This window comes from Chiroxiphia lanceolata, chromosome 13 (genome assembly GCF_009829145.1).
Source record: "Chiroxiphia lanceolata isolate bChiLan1 chromosome 13, bChiLan1.pri, whole genome shotgun sequence".
NCBI lineage: Eukaryota > Metazoa > Chordata > Aves > Passeriformes > Pipridae > Chiroxiphia > Chiroxiphia lanceolata.
The window spans coordinates 16,461,561-16,482,591 of record NC_045649.1 but is presented as its reverse complement, the minus strand read 5'-3'; the positions used below and the strand labels follow the sequence as shown (position 1 = coordinate 16,482,591).

The window sequence follows — 21,031 nt, the reverse complement described above, 5'->3', positions numbered from 1 at the left end:
TTTGGCTAAACAGACATGAAGATTTCAGAGGGATCTGTCTTACTCTAATAATCTGTCTCAATCCTTTGAAAAATTTAACAACCTCAATCCAGCAAATCATTCTCACAAAGCTCTTTGTCAATGAACAGAAAACTGGTACTGAAATTGCTATAGGAAAAGGTATTTTTTGTGCTGTTGCTTTAATAGATAGAAGGCCCTTTCCCACTTTCTGCAAGTGGGAAATCTGTCCAGTTTGTTTCTAAATGTCAGAGAAATTCCACAACACTTTAATGAGACAATAGGCTGCCTGTGGGACTAGAAGTTTCTAATTGTTCCTTTCTCATTATGCAAGATCATTATTTTAGCTGCTTCAGGCAGTTTATGAAAAAGAACTTGTTGCTTCTAAAATGTTTGTGAGGTTCTTTGTTATGGCTCCCCAGTCCCCTTTAGGAGGATCCTGCAGCTTTTTCTGTAAATTGTGTCAGTGAAAATTCTCTAGGACCTTTACTCTTTTGTATTATCTCAGTTTATTTATGTGGCCATATTTTGTTTATAGATATTTTTGGTAGTGAGGTAACTATAGCAATTGTCTTCCCATCTGTGCCTGGAGTGTGATTAGTAGGGAACAGTATCCTTTAATGTCTGACAGGATCCTTTAGATAAGTCAGCTTATTTATTCCAGAAGTTCCAGGGGACATCAGAAGATGATGTAGAGAAAAAGGAAATGTACTGAGATAACTTGTCTTGAAAAAAGTGTCACATACCTGTCTCTGTGTTACAGACTTGAATCCTGTTGCCTGTCCCAAATGAGTACCCTCCCTGCCACCCACTCAGCAGAAAGGTCAGGGCATCATGCCATCTTCCCTGGTCATGGAATGAGACATGGCTGTTGTAGGGAAGCACCCTGTCTCCCCGAACCAGGAGAGAAGTGGACACTCAAACACTGGCACTGTTGCTGTGTTGTAGCCTTCCCTTAGAAGAGGAAGACCTACTGCAGTGCTCAGAAATGGGGGTTGAAAGGAGACATTCCATTTGGTTTTCCTAGGGCTGGCCTGTTGATTTTGATTGTTTGGAAAAGGGCTGCTTTGGTTTTCCTGGCTCGTTTTACCCCGTGAGACGGGGCAGTTAAGAGAGACTGACTCAGCTCTCAACCTGAGCAGTGAAGTAGGATGAGGAAAAATGTCAGGAGCCTTCTTGGAAAGCACGGTACAAACTTACAGTTGCTTCCATAATTCACTGAGGCTTTGAGAAGAGATGAATACCTTACAAATCATTCTGTTACCATTGCTCAAGCTGCTGCTGACCAAGATCTAACAAGGTTGTCACACGCTCCCTTTCAGCCCTCTGCTTGGCAAGATACTTAGGGCTTCTGCTTAAACTATTACATGGAGTAGCAGGTCAGTTTGGTAATTAATAAAAAATATAATTGCTTAATACAAATAGATTTTAAATGCTGAAAGCTGCAGAAATGTCTGAGTGTCCTTCTGAACTGGTTGCTGAAAAGGGGAGAAAGCAGCTAATGCTAAACTTGGTATATAAAAATCAGTGCTCAGAACAGTGAGTTTGCAAGAACATATGACTTACTGTGGGACATATATTGGTCCATCTTAACTGTAAAGTGCTGTAATTAATGTTTGAAATGATTGTAAGACAATAGTGGAGTAGCTCCCTTCCCATTTGTGCTCCCACATCTTTATTTCAAGTGAAGCAAAGTGGTGACTGAAGCAAATACCCTGAGAACTGAGCAGTAGTGTGCACCCTGCTGGGACTGGCCTGCTGCATGAAACAATTAGTTCTTAAAAATGAAGACTTTCAATGCATTCAGTGCAAGTCACAGCACAGGCTTCTATGAGATTATAAAGTTGCTCTTAAAATTATTAATGTAAACTTGTAAACTGTATCCTGGATTAGCTGAATTAGTATAAATACAGGATTCTATTAAAAAAAAAAAGGGAAAAAACTCTTAGGCTTTTCCCTTCGAGCTTTAATAAATCCAATCTCTGTGATATCTACCTGTAAAATTAATACTTTCAGGGGTTTAGATTTGTGAGAGAGAGGCCATTATGTCCGTTTGCTTATTTGTTTGTCTCTATGTACTTCCTGTTCTGAATATTTGGAGCACAAAGTCTTGGTTATTTACCAAGTTTTTGTAAACACTTCAGTTTCATCACTTAGCCCCTCAGCAAGGCAGAATTATTAGCCAATTCTTTAGCATTTTGATCTTGCAGATGTTAAAAATAAGCTGCCTTTCACACAGGAGCATTGATTGCCATCCTGAAGCTGTGATCTGACCTTCCCTTTCAGGCTCAGCAGCAGAGGAAGTGCAAGCAGAGTAAGTTACAGATGCAGTTCTCATGTTTGAATTTGAAGGGTAGATCTGACTTGGCAACAGATTTAGGCCATCCTGGCAGGATTGGTTACTGCTTGGCAGGAACCCTCTTTTTTATTGTGTCTCCCCTGCACAAATTGCAAATATTTGAGGATGTGTTCCAAACCGAAGCACTGAAGTGGTGATATTTTATCTGACAAAGATTTGGCATTTCGTAGTAAATCTAGTCACCTGCTATCACAGACAGCAGAAAGGAACCCTTTCAAGAGAATGATTAAATTTCTTCTTGAAAAAATACCTCGCTTGGTGAGAAAACTTTCTCAATTTCCAGACTTTATTTGTGACCAGTTAAGGTATGTTTCTTCTTCTGCTGGTGTTGTCAATGTATTAAAATTAGCTACTGTTCCCTCTTGGGGCACTTCTTTCAGATCTTTTGGATAGAATGTGTATGTTTTTGTGGCTACAACAAGCTCACAGTGAAATCTCTCCTGCAGAGCCTGTATTTTTCAGGCCAAAAGCAGGTTTGTTTTCTCATACCCCTTTTTTGTAAGGCTAGATGTCTGTTTCCTGGGTCATCCTGCAGCCACTGCTCCAGGCAGATGTGTTTCCTGGCTCTGAGCTGGTTGGCAGCAAAAAGCAGCACTAAGCTGGTATGAAAGCCAGAGCCTTTTAAAATAGATCTCACAGCATTCCTGATCCTTCTAAACGTTGTATGGGTAGACTGCTCTGTCGGCACTTAGCAGGTAGCAGCACATTAAATAGCACTCTTGTGTTCGAGTCAGACTCCTTGAATGTGAATAATTAGGATTTACTCTGCTCCTGAAGTGGTCCTGGCCAGCACACTGTGCAGCAGCATTAGTACAGCCCACTTTGCTGACACCTTTACCTGATACCTCCCAGGACTGCACTTGCTATTTTTCATATTAGCAGTTCGTAGCCGTTCTGCATTTCATAAAGTGCTTTCCTCTTGTTTCATCTCTGGCAGCCAAGGAAGGGAATAAATCAGCTCACACAGAGCTGTGTTTAACCAAGTCTAGGCTGCTTGAAGTACCAAGCTCTCTCACTTAAAGCCAGACAGGGTATGAGGAGGCTGAGCTGAGCTGCCCTGTGCTGCTGGATGCCTCCAAAGCAGGGGATGTGCTCCCTCAGCAACGCAGGAGAGCCCCAGTGCCAGGGCTGAGGCTATTTCCAGACACTGCCTCAGAGCATAATCTGTTAATCAAACACAAAAGCCCAGTGAGCCATACACAAATAGCGATTTCCCTGACCAAAGCAAGCTGCGGTCTTTGAAGGCCTTTCTTTTTGCCTCTCGGAAGCCCCACACTCCCCAGAGTCACCTGCTGAGTCAGGTCACAGACAGTGCTTAACTCTTCCTTGGCTCTTCTGCCCTCCCAAGGAGAGCGTGTGTCCTCTGGGTTATTCTGCCCTCCCAAGGAGAGTGTGTGTCCTCTGGGTTGTTCTGCCCTCCCAAGGAGAGTGTGTGTCCTCTGGGTTGTTCTGCCCTCCCGAGGAGAGTGTGTGTCCTCTGGGTTGTTCTGCCCTCCCGAGGAGAGTGTGTGTCCTCTGGGTGAGTCTGGGCTGGGGTGTGGTGTCGGAGCTCCACTGAACTGCAGAGGGTTTGTGCCACGTGCAGATTCAGCCCCGAGTTTTTGATTCACCTCAGCTGCACGAGTCTACAAAGGGGTAGGAAAACACACCCTGCTAATTGTTGCAGAAAATATTTTAAAGGGTAGAACAGGTCATGATTTAGTGGTGACTCTTCCCATCCCTCTACTCCAAAACTTGCTGTGGTGCACTGAGTGTGTCAGATGCTGCCTTAGGCTCGTCCAAGGATCACATTTCAGTTTGTCCACTCTGCAGTGTTCACCCTAGTGTTTGGTTTCCCATTTCCTTTGCTGTAATTGGGAAAATGACACCTTCAGGAGATGAAGTGCTGTGTATGAGATTTCACCAAACACCGGAGGAAAGTTTTCCTTGATGCCAGGAGATGAGTGAGTGTTTTCTCTTGCAGTTTGCTTGCTGTGCTTGTGTACTTCACCTTCAGGTATGGTTGTGTGGAATCAAAGCATTTTGGAAACAGAGATTCTCCTGACGTTCAGTTCCAGACAAGTTTCTCGTGCAAGATTAAGTCTGAATGCTATTTTTAAAAACACTGTAGCACCTTTGGACTGCAAAAATATATCACAGAAATGGTAATTTTTTACTGATGCTATTGCTTCTAATAGATGTAGTTTTGCAGGATGGTGTCTTTTACGTGGTTCATTCTTTCTTGCTATAAATCTGACCTCGGTTTACATAATAGCAAAAAAGATGCTTTCTTGAAAAGTATTGTGCCCTATACCTGCTGTAATTCAATGTGCAGCTTGCATGTCAGGCTGAGGTCTGGCTAGTGGCATTAGGTCAGATCCTTTTGGAAATCTACTAAATTGTACACCTTATTTATATTTATCCAACATTACATTAGTGCTAATAAGATAATTAGATTAGTAAGTTGGAAGTTAGTAAGTTTTCTTCTGTTCATGCTTTCTATATTGACTTTTAAATATCAATGCCTTCTTTTTAACTTTGAAATGGTTTAAATGCACAAAACAGTCTATTTAATTTTTGCTTCCTAGAAATCTACTTTTCCATTCTTTTATGTGATTATCTCGGTATGAGAAGTTTCCACTCCTGCAGGTTTAGATTTGAGTTTTAATGCAATGGAATAGAAAGAAATCTCAGGGGGTTTTTTAGAGGGTCTGAAATTACAGATAGGATATCAATTTATAATAATTTATAGAAATAATCATGTGTGTAGATGAGGTTAAATATACTGATTTTATAGATTGAAAAGGAATCCATTGAACAGATTGTGAAGCTAGAGAGACACATCCAGCAGTAGGAGACATGCTTCATTTCCACAGAATGCTTTAATCTGAGATATTAATTTCTTTGAGCATTCACCATGTGATGTCCTGCATCGCTGGAAGTGTTCAGAAAATGTGGATGTGGCACATGAGGATGTGGTTTAATGGTGAACATGGTGGTGGTGCTGGGTTTGGTGGCTGGACTCGATGATCTTACAGGTCTTTTCCAACTGTAATGACTCTATGATAAGTAGTACATAAAATATATTAATATTTTAAAGGAGATTAATTCCACTTTTAGGGAATATTTTATACCCATATGTATCCCTTCAGTAATTGATTGATTTTATTTTCCCAAAGACTGCTAAATTCCATTAAAGGTAAAATTAATTGTCCAAGTGATAATTATTTTTTGCCATTGAAACTTACTAGTTTTCCTGTGTTCAGGAAGCAAGAATCTAGTCAGTACTTACATGTAGAAATTCGCATGGTATATGAAAAATTAGGTGTGTAAAGAATGTTGTTCTCATTTTTCAAATCATGCTTATGGAATTAACCACCTTCTTGGAAGGTGTTAGAGTTCATACACTGTTTCTGATAACACAGTTCCTTCTTCCAAATCCCTGTGGTCTCCAGAAGCTGGAAGCAGAGTGATGTGATTTTTTTCTGGTCAGGGAGGAGGCAAATCTCTCTTATCTTTGTCTCCCACAAAGCAGTTTTTAGGATCCAAGAGGCAGGACAAGGCTGGTGTGCCCCTGTGATCAAAGGGTGCTTCCTGATGGGGGTGTGAAGGGGGACAGCATGGATACCTTTCCTGCTCCTCCATAGCCCTGGGAAGAGGATACTTGTCCTTCCAGCAGCAAAACCCTTTGTGCTTCATTTGTGAACCGGGGACATTCTGAACACTGGGGCTTACAGGTTTGCAATTAAAATGTATAACCCTCTAAACACTAGAGGCTAATCCAGAGGCAGCTACATGATTCAAGGGATTAGAAAGGAGACTTAAGAGTGACTTGCATAGCCACAGTGCTGTTTTGGAGCTTAGTCGAATTCCACAGAAATTAGGGAAGTGTTTGAGTTCATAGGTTGAGTTCAGTTCTCCTCTTTTGGTGGGGAAAGCATGAAAAGTCCAATATCAGCCTTTATTCATAGATTTCTGAGATACAACTGCTAAGAGTACTTTGCACAAAAATAAGTACAAATGAATGTCAAATTGAGGTATTCAGAAAACTGTAGAAGAATGTTTCATGGAAGTGCCTCAAAATACTTCAGTGATGCTGTTCATCCAATTATAACAGTACTGGTCATATGAGTCAGTTTTAGACTTCAAATATCTACAGAAAGCTGGAAAGTATTCTGATCTGGGATTTTAGATAAGCTTATCTCTGGGGGGGGGAGGGAGAGGTGTACTAATGAAGTCAGAGTCAGGAGGAAAATGGGTTATTCACATCCTGGGGTTTTTGTGCCTTTCTCCTGTTCATCTGACTGTCAGTTTGTTAAATGTTAATCGTCTTCTGCAGGATAAAAATCAGCGTGCTTTCTTCTTGAATATTTGACCTTTTAAACATTCAGTGGTTTTGATTCAGGATGTATTCATTATTCCTCATCTTCCCAAGATGGATTGAAAACGCAGAAAACTAATTAGAGAATAGATCAATAATGTCAGAATTTCATTCAACTAGCATACATTATAAATTACTGATTTATCTAAATCACTGTGGGTGATGGCTTTCTGGGAGACACAGAAAGTGGGAAAAGAGGATTGCTAGTGAAAATGACCAAGAAAAGGACATATACAAAATCCAAATTTATTTTTTTTCTTGTAATTTTATGTTACATTATTTGTGGAGGCTAAAACCTGGGAGGGATTTAGAATGACATGGTAAGTAATAGAGAAATGAAGTGTGAAAAGAGTGAAACATTTTCTGCTCCCCAAAGGCACAACGTGTTGTGAGATGAGGCCCCTTAGGAATGAATTTTCCTATGATTTTTATGAGATTAAGGATTGCAAACCAGGATAACAGTGGATGATTTTAAAAAGAAAAGGGCATTTTAGTTTGGTGTTGGATTACCATGCCAGGAATCAACACTCCTAGCTGGGTCCTGCTCTGAGTTTCTCTGAGCTGCTGAACAAGTCTGCTGTGGTATTCCATTCCTCATCTATAAAATAGGAAAGAGAATGGATCCCTTCTCTTGCTCTCTTCCCTGTGTCTGTTGGTACCTGTCTGAAGGATCACTTAGGCTGTGCCCTGCTGTGTCTGTGTTTCCTGGCTGATCCAGTAGGAAACCAGTCTGAAACTCCTGGATGCCACCACATACAAATAATGCTGTCCTCTCTTGTGATGTTCAGCTTGGAGGATTGTCACTAGCAGTTACATTCAGCAGTATGTGTGAGGATGCCAAGGCCCCCAGGGTGTGCAGGGTTAGCTAATTATTCTACAGTAAATAAAACCCAAGTCTAATTACTGGTATGTACAAATAATAATCAGTGTTTCTGCTTGGAGTGAACAGAAATGTGTTTATCCGTGGGTGATTTTACTAGTCATGCATACAGTTTGCAAATTACAATCTTTTGACTGTAAATATAAGTAAGAATGTGATTAATTCCATCAGACATTATTTTTAGAATGACAGTGCCATTTTTTTTTTTTCCTTCTGGGCTTATCCATGTAACCGTGCAAGCTCCAGTGGAATAATGGGGTTACAAGAAGAGATAGGATGTGGCTACCAAAAGTCTGTCTTCCTGTTGTTAGTGTGTTAACAGTAAAACAAAACCTAGGGCTGTATAAAGATGACCTGTTGGGATCTGTTTTTCAAATCTAAGTGGTTCAGCTGTTAGGCAATGCTTCCTTCCCTTCTTCTCTCAGCCTCGTGACATTAGAGGTTAAAATGCAGGGCCCAAAGCTGCAGACCTGAAGTACAGATGTTTGATTGCACAAATTCTCCAATGCCCCAAGTCCCACATAAATGCTGACATAGCAACTGATGGACCCCAGCAGGTTCCTGCCCAGACCAGGAAGGATGTGCCAGGAGAAGGATCTTCCTGGATGTGCTCTAGGCCATTTTAGCCCCTTTGCTGGTGACCAGTTTTCAGACCTAATTAGACCTGCTGGTGGGACTCGAGGCTCTTCCTGCATTTTGAATAATCAGTAATAATTGTTGTTATTAACAAGAGGTAACCCAAATGGTTTTTACTGTGCAGCATTTCTTATAGCAACTTGCTCTCTCCTCCTGAAACCGAAAGAAAAGTATTTTCCAATACATTTTCTGATACATTAAATGACTTTTATCCCTGCAGTTGCTTTGTCTTCAGAGTATCTTTGTGATTTAAGTGTCTCTTTCCTGTGGCTGAACTGCATTTCGTTGGAAAGAAACTAGTTGGGGAAGTCCTTGCACATGTTTGGTCTTGGATTTTGCTGTGTCATGAGTGAATTGGCAGCTGCAAAGTCTGTCAACCAGTTTCCATGTCAGTGAACTAACATAATAATGTGTTTGCAGGGTCAAGCTGTTGCTCAGCTCTGTTCAACCATTCCCAATGTTACTGTTTTTGGAACAGCTTCATCTTTCAAACATGAAGCAATCAAAAACTCGGTAACTCACCTGTTTGACAGAAATGCAGACTATGTTCAAGAAGTAAAAAGGTAATCTTGTATTTTCCTGAGTAAGGTCTGTATAGTATCTGGCAAAATGCTATTAAAGGCACCAGGCTGATCCTATTTATGGGAAAGGATTACATTTGGGAGTTTGGGAGGTGCAGTATATTCCAGATATTCCATCTGTCCACTAGGGACAAGATAGCAAGCATCTCCCTATTTCTTTATAAGCAACATAAGCTTTTTTAGTCCATGTTTCTACTTGGACATCTGTTATGAGCAAAGCAAATTATGTGAAAAATACTAAAAGTCTTAACAACAGGATTTACTTTGTCCTCATTTGCATCTGTACTTGCTCACAGCAATGCACCAAATAAGATGTTTTCAGTGGATTTGTAAGGTATCCAGGTTTTGGAGTTCTCTGGTGTGTTTCTATCTGCCTGGGTTTTTATCCTCTGCCAGGGATTGATACTGGAGCACATGATGTCTGCTTTAGTTTCAGATCCTTAGATTTTGTTTGTTTGCGTTCAGATTAAAATCATCCTGTTGCCTTTTGAAGCCATCATATGTGTTTCTGTTTATGTGCTTTCAAATACTTTGTTTCCTATTTGTCTGACTGTTTTTAGAGATTGATGTTGATGCAGGTGGCAGAACTTCTGTCTGAGCTGTGGGCAACCCAGGCTGATGTTGCAGGAGAAATCAGGGTGTCCTGCTGCTGTTTCTGGAGCACTCCCCAGGGCTGAAGAGAACATTTGAAATTATCCATCACGAAGGACATTTTATATTGAAGAAAAAATTTTCCATATGGGAATTTTCACCAAAAAAAAGATAGTATTTGTTGAGCAGATGACACTTCTGCCGTTTCCTTAGAGCTCAGAATAACTGTAGCTTGGTTTTCAGCCTTTTGATAACCTTTCTCTTGGGGAAGTACACATAACCTGAGTGTTTTGGTGCCCCTGGAGAATTGCTGTAGTGAGATGAAGACTGAGTTCTGGCAATCCCCACTTGACAAACAACCAAGAGAGAACACTTCCAAACATTAATCAGAGCTCAGCACCAACCTCAATCCTGTCTCTTGGCTGGGGAAGCACAAGATTTGATATGGGTATGTGGTGGGGGAGCAGGTATGACAGAAATTGGTGCTTAGGAAGTGAATAAAGTCCCTTTAGGTTCTGGTGACTTTGGTTGCAGGTAACCAACCTGGGGCTGCTTCTACCCTTCAGCAGGGTAGTTCTTTTTGGGACAGTTCCCTGACACCACCCCTGGCTGTGTAACAGGTCACAACTGCTGAAATCACAAGACCTGGCTACCAAGGGGTGGGTGGAATTCTACTCTGTTAAGTCTGTTAAAATCCCTTTTGGTGATCTTGCATTTTCACATACCTTTTCACCTTGCAATAGGCCAATGAGGCAGGGAACCAGTGGCTACAAAAGGCAAAACATAAAAGCAACAAGCCAGCTGGTGCTTCTTTCCTGGTATAGAGCTGTATAATATTAACACAGTAAACAGTCCTGATTGCAAGACAGAAGTGGTACCCTATAGAATCTGCCACTGCTCTGGTTTGTTGCTCAGATCTGTGCATTTTCAAAGTGAAAATGAAAATATTTTTAATGACAGTGCAGTGGTAGTTCTGTGATGGCTATTACAACAAATTGTCCTTTAGCAGAGGCAGCGAGGGAATGGTGGAGTTGTTTGCTCTGATGGATATTAGCTGTGTACTGTGCTCTGCTAAGGTGTTCCTTTCTTAAAAGTGTGTGAGCAGAAAAGGGTGGACCTGTGCTAGAGAAAGGATAGTGGTAAGAACCTGCTTTATTGCAGGTGACCAATGTGTTCCAGGGAAAGGCTTTCATTAGGGAGAAAATTTAAAAAAAACCCAAAACAACAACAACAACCCCCCCAAACAAAACAAAACACAACCAAACCAAAACCCAACCCCAAAACTCCAGATGAACAAACAAAAAGACCCATCAGATGATGTGAATGTGAAACTGTTTCTAAGAGATGAGGAATCGGTTCAACTGGGGAAGCCACCAAAAGCTGTTTGATTGTAAAGTTTTTGTTCCTTTCCAGTGAGGACTCACCCATTGCCCTGAACAGGAACAATTTATTGCCCCACATGTGGCAGCAGTACCAAGGTGTGAAGTTGCTCAATTATATTGGTCTTTGTAACCAGTGGATGTCTGAGTCTCACCTTTGTTTTGTGAGGAAACAGATGCATTAGAAGCCATAAAGCTTTACCTCTTTCCACTAAATCAGGAAATTTGGGCATTTTTTTTTTAGTTCTTTAGCATCATATTGGCATTGCATTCACAAAGCTGTTGGAAAGTTATAAGTACGCTAACTGTTTATTGAAACAGTATAAATATTTTCTACTTTCTTTAATATGGCCTGAGGATTTCTAGCTCTTGGTGACTTCTCTTTGATTTAACTCTTTGCTGACATCTAGTTGATATAAAGTCTGAAATACAGGACTCTCTAAATAACTTCACAAGTCAGTTTGTCTGAGAACTGGGATAAGAAGATCCATTTCCTTACGAATTTAGAAAAATACGAGAATATGTGTATAAGAAAAATATACCTTTTCTCTGTAATATTCATTGACCAAAAAGAAATAACATTCTGTGACATTTGCATTCACTCAAAAAAGAACTTTATCACCTGGTTTTTGATAAGATAATTTTACTGAAAGCCCTCAAAAAGGAGGAACAAGATGTTTTCCTACTCTTCTAACCCTAAGAGGTTGCCTGGCCTGGCAAACCTGCATTCCACCACTGAATGAGTTGGAAATGTCTTTTGATGAGTTTAAAGTTTTCATGTAGTCAAAGTCTCATCCTCAGAGTTCTTTCTAAAGTACCTGGACAGTGTTGGTGTTATGTTAACAATCAGCCTGTGTCATGCTGACTGACCAGCCCTGTGGATCTTATTGCAAAGTAAGATTTTTTTTTTTTCCTTACTCTTTAGAATCTCAACAGATGGAGTAGATATTGTTTTGGACTGTCTTTGTGGAGAAAATACTGGGAAAGGCCTCAGTCTTCTCAAACCACTTGGGACTTACATTTTATATGGTGAGTGGAAATATGTCCTGAATACAGGACGTGTTTCAGAACTAAAGCTTTGCAAAGCTCGGAATCATCCATGCCACTCCTTCCAGAACTGGTGACTGACATGTTATGCTTTCTCAATTTGACCATTTCCATGCAAGGATTTTAGTGAAGCTGAGCATGGGCTAAATTATTCAGAAACAACAGGTAATGCAAAGAAAGTCTTAAAAAAAAAAATTTGAAAATCTAAATCCAGAAGTGAAACTGAACTTGTTAAAACGTCATTGGGTGATACAGGAGAAGTATGGGAGAAAATTTGGATCTCTCATTCCACACACCAGAGGAATCATTGTGTGGCCAGGGAAACTGCAGTGTAGTTTTTGTGGCAGGGGAGGTTGAAGGGCAATTTCAGGGAGAATACTGTTGGGTTTATCTGACATGACTTTGAGGAATTCAAGCCCAGGCTTCTGTTCAGATTTTCATTCCTGTTTGTGGACTGTCCCCCAGATGGAGTGGACACATTTTCCCTGCCAGTTCTGCCAGGCTACCCTGTTATGTGTGGGTAAAGCAGGCCCAGCTGCTGCTGGAGGGGACAGCATTGTCCCTGCCATTGGGAGACTTGGGAGATTGTCAGTGTCATCTTGAAATTCCTATAAACTTGTAGGGCTCAGTCACCTTGGCCTCTTAATTATTCCCAGAGTATAAGGATTTCTACTAATCCCTTTTAAACCTGGGTATTTTTTTCCCCCCCTAAATATGACTCATGGAAATTATTTTACATCTAATAAAATGGTTTGCTTTTAGCGTGTAATAAGTTGTGTGTGAATGTACTCATCTTTTACAGGTTCATCTAATATGGTTACTGGGGAGACAAAAAGCTTCTTCAGTTTTGCAAAATCAGTAAGTGTCCCAGTGCTGTGATTCTGCTCTATCCTCCAACTTCAGTCTTTTCTGTAGCATTTTCATCTTTATAATTTTCATTTATCTCTACTGAGTTGTTACTCCTGATATTGCTAAAGAGGGTGGCTTTGTGCCATGTTTTCATTTGACAGGACAACTAGACAGCAATTGGATCTGTGTGCATATTGAAATTGTTAGTTATCAGATATAGATCTGTTATACAGCTAAGTTTAGGCTGCATTATTTATTTACTTATGGCAGAATATAATTTCCATGGATATGAATAACTGTACCCTGCAGATTGCTCATATCTGAAGACACTCTCACGACAGTGCACTGAATTAAAGGCAATATGTCTCAAGATGAGGCCTGTGTCCAGTCATTTCCAGCTTTTCAGAAGTTTGTTTCATTACAGAAATGCATTTTTCTGTTCTCTGTGTTCATTTCAAGTGACATCAAAGAGATGATGGTGTGGCATTTGTTTCCTAATTGATGATGCTGGGAAATTCAAAGTTCAAATGTTAATTTTTTTCCTTCAGCTAACTACAAAAATCTGCACAGAAATCCTAGAGATCAAAAAGGGGACAAATAGATCAAACAAACTGCTGGCGAGAAATAAGTTATCCAGGAGTGAAAGTGATTCTTTTATACAAGAAAAACAGAGGGAAAAGTCTTGTCTGAAGATCTATCATATGATCTCTCTGCCAAGAGCTCACTTACAGCTTCCAGCAACAACTCCTTCCCAGGAGGAATTGGCTTCAAAAGTCTCTGTGTAGTTGAAAACAAGATAATTCAGAGACTGTAGCAAGGAGCTGTTCTTTGCATCCTTATTGGTTATAGTGGGACAATCCTTATTATTGTCATGTGTTTATGAACTAAAGATTATCTTTGCTATGCAACCTTTTTACTGTTAATGTCAGGATATCCAGATGCATGTAATTTGTAGGGTAGGTTGGCCTTATTAAATAAATTTCGGCTGAAATGGTTTTCAGATAGTACTGGTGTTTATTGACTGAATAAATATGAAGAAATTGAATTAATTTAAAAAGCATATAAAATGTATGAAAGTATAACTAGTTTCTTTATGTAATTGTGCTGCAAAATTAACTCATCAAAATTGTATGAAAATTATAATTAAAAATTTACCCATTCAAATAAAATTTGCCAGTAAGTGGCATCTCAGTCTCAATAATGCTCTTGGGCTAAATGAGATAAAATCCTCTCATTAGATATTATGAGGTTTGCTCAAGTATCACAAACATAATAACGGGTGTAAAGTAACTGGGAGCTGATAAGTAGTGTCTGGTTCCCTTGGTTTTGAGAGAAGAGTAATAGTCAAGAGTTGCCTGTGAATGTTAGGGCAGCTCGAGTGGCTGTCTTGAGATAACAAAGGATAGCAAAAGTAAGAAGGGAGGTCCAAACTTGTTACTTGCTGACTCACGTCCTAAACCCAGGTCTGTTCACCATCCTTCTGGCACCCTGGCCTCAGGAAACACAAGTTTGTGTTTTATTTCTGCATGTCAGTCAGCTGCATACTTTTTTTGCCTCATCCTTAATTCAGATTTTTGCCGCTTCTCTCGTCTGTTGCTCCAGATCTGACAGATGAGTCGTTTATCACACCTGCCCAGACAGTTTTCTTGTGAACTTTCCTGTGAAAAATGTTTTTCTAACCATGCTGTTCTTTATTGGTTTCCAGTGGTGGCAGGTTGAGAAAGTAAATCCTATCAAGCTGTATGAGGAGAACAAAGTGATTGCTGGATTTTCCCTGTTGAATCTACTTTTCAAACAGAATCGAAGTGGTCTGATCAAGGGTGTGATGGACAAACTGCTAAATCTATATAACAATAAGAAGATCAAGCCTGTGGTTGATTCATTATGGGCTTTGGAAGAGGTAGGAGCAAAATTTCTTTCCCCATTTTGAAACTTCTGAAAAATATGTACTTTTAAGTGTAAAATCAAATTTAAACGTGTTCCGTAGTTATTAATGTATGCAGCTTTTTATTGTGCACAAGTTGTCTCCAGAGCCCCTGCTATTCAGAAACTCCAGGATCCAGAGTTATCCACACATTTCTCCTCTAAATATATCTATTGAAAATACTAATAATAAATGTGTTTTTTCAGTCTTAGAAAACCTTTTCTGTTTCCTAGGTGCATGAAACGTGTGACTAACAAGTGCAGAGTGAAACGCATACGTTAAAATTGAAAACAACTTAGATCTTTTCCTCAGAGTAGCTTTTAATACATAAGCTTTAGTTTCAGTGCCATGGTTGTGCTAGCAAACCTTGGAAGCTTCTAGGCTTTTGGGAGGTTATTGGAAGTGTATCAAAGACAATCAAATCATAACTCACTTTTAAAGTAAGTTAAAATTGTCGACTGTGGAATTTTTTTTTGTTTCTTTTCTTTCCTTCTAATTGCTCAACTCTCCTTAAAGATATGTAAAGAAACTAATGTGCTCACAGCCTGGACAAATTATAAACCTCCTGTCCAAAGCACTGTTTCCTAGACCTTTATATTTAAGATGCTGATAAAGAGGCAGAAGTATTTTTGGAGGTGTGAACAGACATTATCATATGAAAAAAGCCCCATGGTTATATACCACCACCAGATTAATATTTGTGGTTTATGTGTTTGTGAAGTGCTCTGAGCCTGACATATCACTTAAGATGCATGATCTGTAATAGCTCTGCTGATTGTGTCTGTATCTGTTGTATTTTGTTGTTCAGGAGGTGCTGCAACAATTCTGTGAGATTTATGTTTTTGATGCAGGGTATTTTTTAATTTAATTATTAAATAAGCTTATGAAGTCATTTAAAAATTTAAGTGGCACAAGTCTCTAGACGGGCACTCTGTCATTTCTTTGTTCGTGTAAAATACGTGCTTTTCATGTACTGGTGAGTTTAAAAAGGGTAATTAAAACAGTAACAATAGCTTAAAACCCTTGATTGAGGACATAGCCATGAAAAATTACACATGGCAGGCTGATCTGAGTAGTGAACATGATGGGAATTTGTTGGGAGACTTCTGTTTGGTACCGTTTCCCCTAACATTGGGCAGTAGCATGCACCATCCCTACCAGTAGGTTGTGAAATGTGTAAATATGTCTGTTGTAAAGCACAGTCTAGAAAACTCCAGCTCATTTGTCACGCCTGCTTGCTTCCCATGAACTGTCTGGTAATTCACAAAGGAAATGTCTGGCTGCTATCTTCAGGGATACAGTAGTGCAAGAGCTGCTTATTCAGTTGCAAAGTGTTGCTGGAATATTACTCATTCAGGGCATTATCATTTGGGGGATATTTTTGCAGGTATAAAAATAACTTAGGGCTGACTCTTAAGTTAATATGATACACAGAAAATGTGTCATAGCTGAGGACTAAATGCAGCCAAACTGAAGAAAGGTTGGTGTGTATATTTGTCCCATTTTGGGAGGTTTTTATTTTTAACTCCATAGCTCTAACATCACCCCCCTTCAGAGTCTGACATTTGATTGATTGTCACTAAACCAGTATATGACCAGTTGTTACCTTTGAGGTTTCCTGAGGAAACTTCCTGACCCAAAAGAGCATTGAGGATGAATGTTTAGCTCGAGAGTGGCAAAAAGGTGGACTGCCTACATGGCATTTGAAAATGAAGGATTGAATAGTTTTCTGTGAAAGAATATTACTTTTTCCAGAGGCTTATGGGAGAATCCATTTGTGCTCTGTCTAGAAAATCTGCCATGAAATGAGCTTGAATCCAGTAAGAAACATTCAAAATGAAAATATTTCAAGGAAAATTCACAGAGGAGCCTCAACCGTGGGACACCTTTCCAAATGTTTTATGTTAAATACATGAATATATTATCACATGGCAGTTTTGATGTCTGTATAAGAGGCACATCCCCAGCATACCCTTCAGCTGGCTTTATTCACTCTGCATCTGCGTTTGTTTTCATGAATTCCATTGTGCAAATTAATTCACAAATTAATGCAGACTCTCTAAAGCCAGCATGGAAGACACCTGGTTTCCTTTCAAAGCTGTATTAAAGTACAAGTACTGATCTTTTCAGTTGCCATTCACGTGTCAGAGCTGAAAAGCATCTTTGCAGTCTTAGGAGACAATGAGTTATATCTGTGCTGGTGTTCCCCTTTGCTGCTCAAGGCTGGTTGCTACAGGACTGCTTCTTTGCATGATAACCCCAAAATTGAGGGCTTTATATTCTAGTGCTTGTGAGAACAGCCAGAGAAAGGCTTAGTGTTTTAATAGGTCTCCATGAACTGTGTAAAAGAAGTATTTCTTTGTTCTAAAAGCCAAGTATCGTTCCTTGCACAGGATTTATTTCTTAATACTTTTTGCAGGAACAGACAGTTTGAATTTAAAAGAACATACTGATTAGAGAATATTGCAGTTGCAGTGAGATTTTCCATTTTAAAGTGTTTCAAGTAACAGTAACACAGGATTTAGAGAAAGTTACTGGATTCCCATTTTTCTGTCACGTAGTCTATGTTATGTGATGTCTTGTTGATTGTCAAATAATATTAAAAATAGCAGTGTTCAGAAATTATTAGATGGACTTAGCTTGGTACTGTTCCTGTTGAACCATGAAAGTTTGCCTGAGTGTCCACGAGATCATTCTAATTAGGATATAATCCCTCCTGGTGTCCTTATTTCTCTGCTGCATCCAAAGGCCATGGAAGGCTTCCTGTTTTCACTGGCCTTTGTTTTAGGATAAGGATTGCCCTGCCTCTTCAGTACAGGCTGCTTAAATGAATTTACCAACTGACCCAAGAGAGAAACTTAGAAGTGACTCAGTTTTCTTCAGAGAATAAGTGTATTTCTTCAGATTATTACTGACACAAGGAAGGTCGGGGTCTAGACTCTTGACTACTGCTGTGGAACAAAAGTATTTGTATTGCTGTGTTAGCTGCTGGTGTTTGTTTGGGAAGGGTAATTTTAATCAGAAATTTACATCCATAAATCCTAGTAAAGTCAAGTCTTTTCTCAAGTAGGCAATTAGAACCATTTTATTGTGTGAAAGTAAGAAGGATTTAACTAAGAGACAGTAATAAAAGCCATAGATACTTTAAAATGGAAATCCAACTTGGGAATTATTCATCATGAGACGAGTGAAGTCATACAATAAATTAGCTGCTGGTGAGATGTCTTGCTGTTTTGCAACTATTTGTTTATGCATTCAAGTGTTTAGAAGATGAGATGATTTGTAGATGGTGCATGCTTAAAATGCTGTTCTGGAGTAGAAAGCTGATTGTCTGGTAAGATTGCGTTGCATTACAGATAGTAGAGTTTAAAACAGGATTGGTATTCAGTGAATATTTGTTGTGGTTTTTTCTTTGTCAGTGACTACTTATCTGATCCTTAATTTCCAGTTAGTCACTCGACTTCATTCTGATTAATTTGTAGCACATTTATACATTAGCATTCTCCTGAGGGTCTGTAAGTCTTTGGCTTTACACAGATGACAATTTGAGATTAGTAAGCAGCATGAAAACTGAAGGTTCTCAAAAAATCTAGTTTGCTGAACAAAAATGTGCATGTTGCACTATTCTATTAAAATTCTGTGTTTTTTCATGTCTGTAGTTGCAAAAGAAAATGCATGCTCAAGGTAGAATGGGTTATTGACACAGAAGTTATATTCACCTTCTTTGGTGATTTACAGCAGTTAAAGGCAGCAGTGAGTGTGTGAAACAAACCCCAAAAATTCTTGCACAGAAACTGCCAGTCATGGTCCATGTTGTCAAAATGTCTGAGTCATCTTTCCCTCCCCGTAGACTGCCTGTTTCAAAAAGCACTCTTGTCTCTCAAATAATTTAAAAGAGTGCAGTTACGTAGTAATAATGATATCAAAGACTGGTACTGCTCTAGGGCCAGGAAGAGTGATGAAGATACTGAAACCTGTGGAATAGAGTTGTTACCGACTCTTAAAAAGTAAGGATAATCTGATAACATATCAACAATTGGCTGATACCTTATAGTAGTCCCTCTGTGCTGTTGTTTTTGAGTGATAATGCAATATCATCTTTAGCGACACCTCATTAGGTGAATAGTAGTGCAACAACTGTAGCCCAGATCCAGGAATACACCATGGCACTCAGCTGATTGAAATGAGTGGAATCAAGGCACTAAATACTCTCACAGATCTTGATAGGAGTGTCAGAGAACTCTCATGACTGTGCACAGTGGTCAGTGCATAGAGTACAGAAGTGGAAAGAGCCCTGCACCTTAATTTAGTTTGTAATGATCACCGCACAATCAGTCACTGGGTATTTTTGGCTTAATAATTATGAGAGATGTTGCAGGTCTGGCTGTAAGTACAGTTTTTATATAAGTGAGATTTCCTGCTCTTGAAGCCAGAGCTTTTCTCTGTAGTAAATTGCTAAAGAAACCCAAGCTGTGTTTAAGAACCTAAAGCTAAGGGAATGCAGTGCACCTAATCACATTATAGTGACATTATAGAATACCTGCTGATACAAAAATTTCCTTTAACATTTTCTCCCAGGTTGCTGTTCTTACATCCTTTGTGCTCTCTGGGTTAGCTGCCAGTGTTATCAGCATGCAAAGGAAAAGAGTAGAAACCTTCGATTAAGATCTCAGCCCTGTCGAGTTGCAATCCAGTGATGAGGACTGGATGAAGGAAGACTTTCTGTTCAGAATTTATTGCAGGTTTTGGGGAGGGCAAGGCAATCACAATATGTCTGAGTTTAGCTCTGCTCAGTGGCTTCAAATGAGTCAGGTACTGTAAACGTGTGTTTTTCCACTGAACCCATCCTCTCATATAAATTACCATCTCAGTGCAGGCTTTTAGATATCAACAGTATCATTATTTGAGGCGGGGGGACGGGAGAGCTTAAACCCATGATAACAGAATAATAACAGTGAGCCCCCTAAAGCAGAGACTTTAATTTCATCAAAAGCTATTTATGCCTTTCTCTGATCTTGGCTTCAGGGCAAAAAGCCTGTCATGTATCACCATGGTGAGACATGGAGAAAATTGACCTATTAGTTACTTTTAACATAGAAAGAGGGCAATCTAATAGTATCAGATCAGGCTGGTACCTTGTTAGGAATACTAAATGCCATCTCGGGTCTATTTTTGTTTTTAAAGTTATACTATAATAGCATGTGAAGGATTTTGTCTTTTCTGCTTGATGAAAACATTCTCCAGCAGAACAAACTGTGCCTTCTTTGAAGTCAAGGACTTCTATAGCATTTAAAACCTGTATTTGTTCTTCAGGGTATTCAGAATAACAGAGCACCATGATAAAAGTGGAAGTACATTTATAACCAAAGTAATCACCCTCCCTGAAATACAGAAAAGATTAATTTTTCCATAAGCATAAAACAATTTACTTTGCAGTATTATAGTGTCGAGAGAGGGAACTGTAACTCACTCTGTGAAACCTCCCACGAGCGTGCTGGTGTTGTCTGTGCTGTGCTTGCTCCTCTGCACTACAGAACAGACTCTGCTTGGTTTAGTGCTGTGATTATTTCTTTGACAGAACAAATTCTTTTGCAGTTCTTCATGAACAGCTTTCCTGATGTACAGTAATTAACTCTGCAGATACACTGTCCTCTGATGCTGCCTTGTAACTCTCTTTGTTCTTCCTGTGTGTGGATTCTGTTCCCTCTGACTGTACGAAATAAATACCCGGAGTTCAAAGTAAATTTAAGTGTTTTATCTGTACATCAGTGTTGTTTCGTTGTATACAAACAGGTCTAACACAAGTTTGATACAAGCTTCATGCAGTTATCAAAGCATGCAAAAATGCAAGGAACTGATGCAACAGGTTTGAAAACAGAGATGTGGGGAAAGCAGACTGAGAAGCAAAACCTGAATAATTCAGGGCAGCTTGCTTCTGTGTTTGCAGTCAAAATATACACAGAGGCCAAAATATCTTTCCAATTTGGGAATCATAGAATCATGGACCTTAAGACCATGCAGTTCCAATCTCCTGCTATGGGCAGGGACACCCTCCTCTAGCCCAGGTTGCTCCAAGCCCTGTCCAACCTGGCCTTGGACACTTCCAGGGATGGGGCAGCCACAGCTTCTCTGGGCAACCTGTGCCAGGGCCTCACCACCCTCACAGGGGAGAATTGCTTCCCAATGTCCCATCTAACCCTTCCCTTGGTCATGAAAAGCCATTCCCCTTTGCCCTGTCACTCCATGACCTTGATCAAAGTCCCTCTCCATCCTTCCTGCAGCCCTCAAAGCTTTCTGTTCTCTAGGCTCAGAGTAAGGGGAAAGCTATTCCACTTGAATTTTACCTCACTGGCATTAAATGTAGTGAAAACAAATTCTAAATGACTGAAAACCGAACCATGAGTAAGGTGATTTTCAATTTAGACTTG

The 21,031-nt window shown here is 39.7% G+C and overlaps 1 protein-coding gene across 1 annotated transcript in view; it reads left to right on the top strand.

Moving 5' to 3' along the window:
• Window positions 1–21,031, top strand: part of VAT1L (vesicle amine transport 1 like) — a 55,647-nt gene that overhangs the window by 11,293 nt on the left and 23,323 nt on the right. Inside the window, exons 4-7 of the mRNA XM_032700939.1 lie at window positions 8,653–8,795; window positions 11,709–11,812; window positions 12,633–12,688; window positions 14,385–14,579. Of these exons, the coding sequence (XP_032556830.1) occupies window positions 8,653–8,795; window positions 11,709–11,812; window positions 12,633–12,688; window positions 14,385–14,579 (498 nt within the window). The remainder of the gene's footprint in view (window positions 1–8,652; window positions 8,796–11,708; window positions 11,813–12,632; window positions 12,689–14,384; window positions 14,580–21,031) is intronic.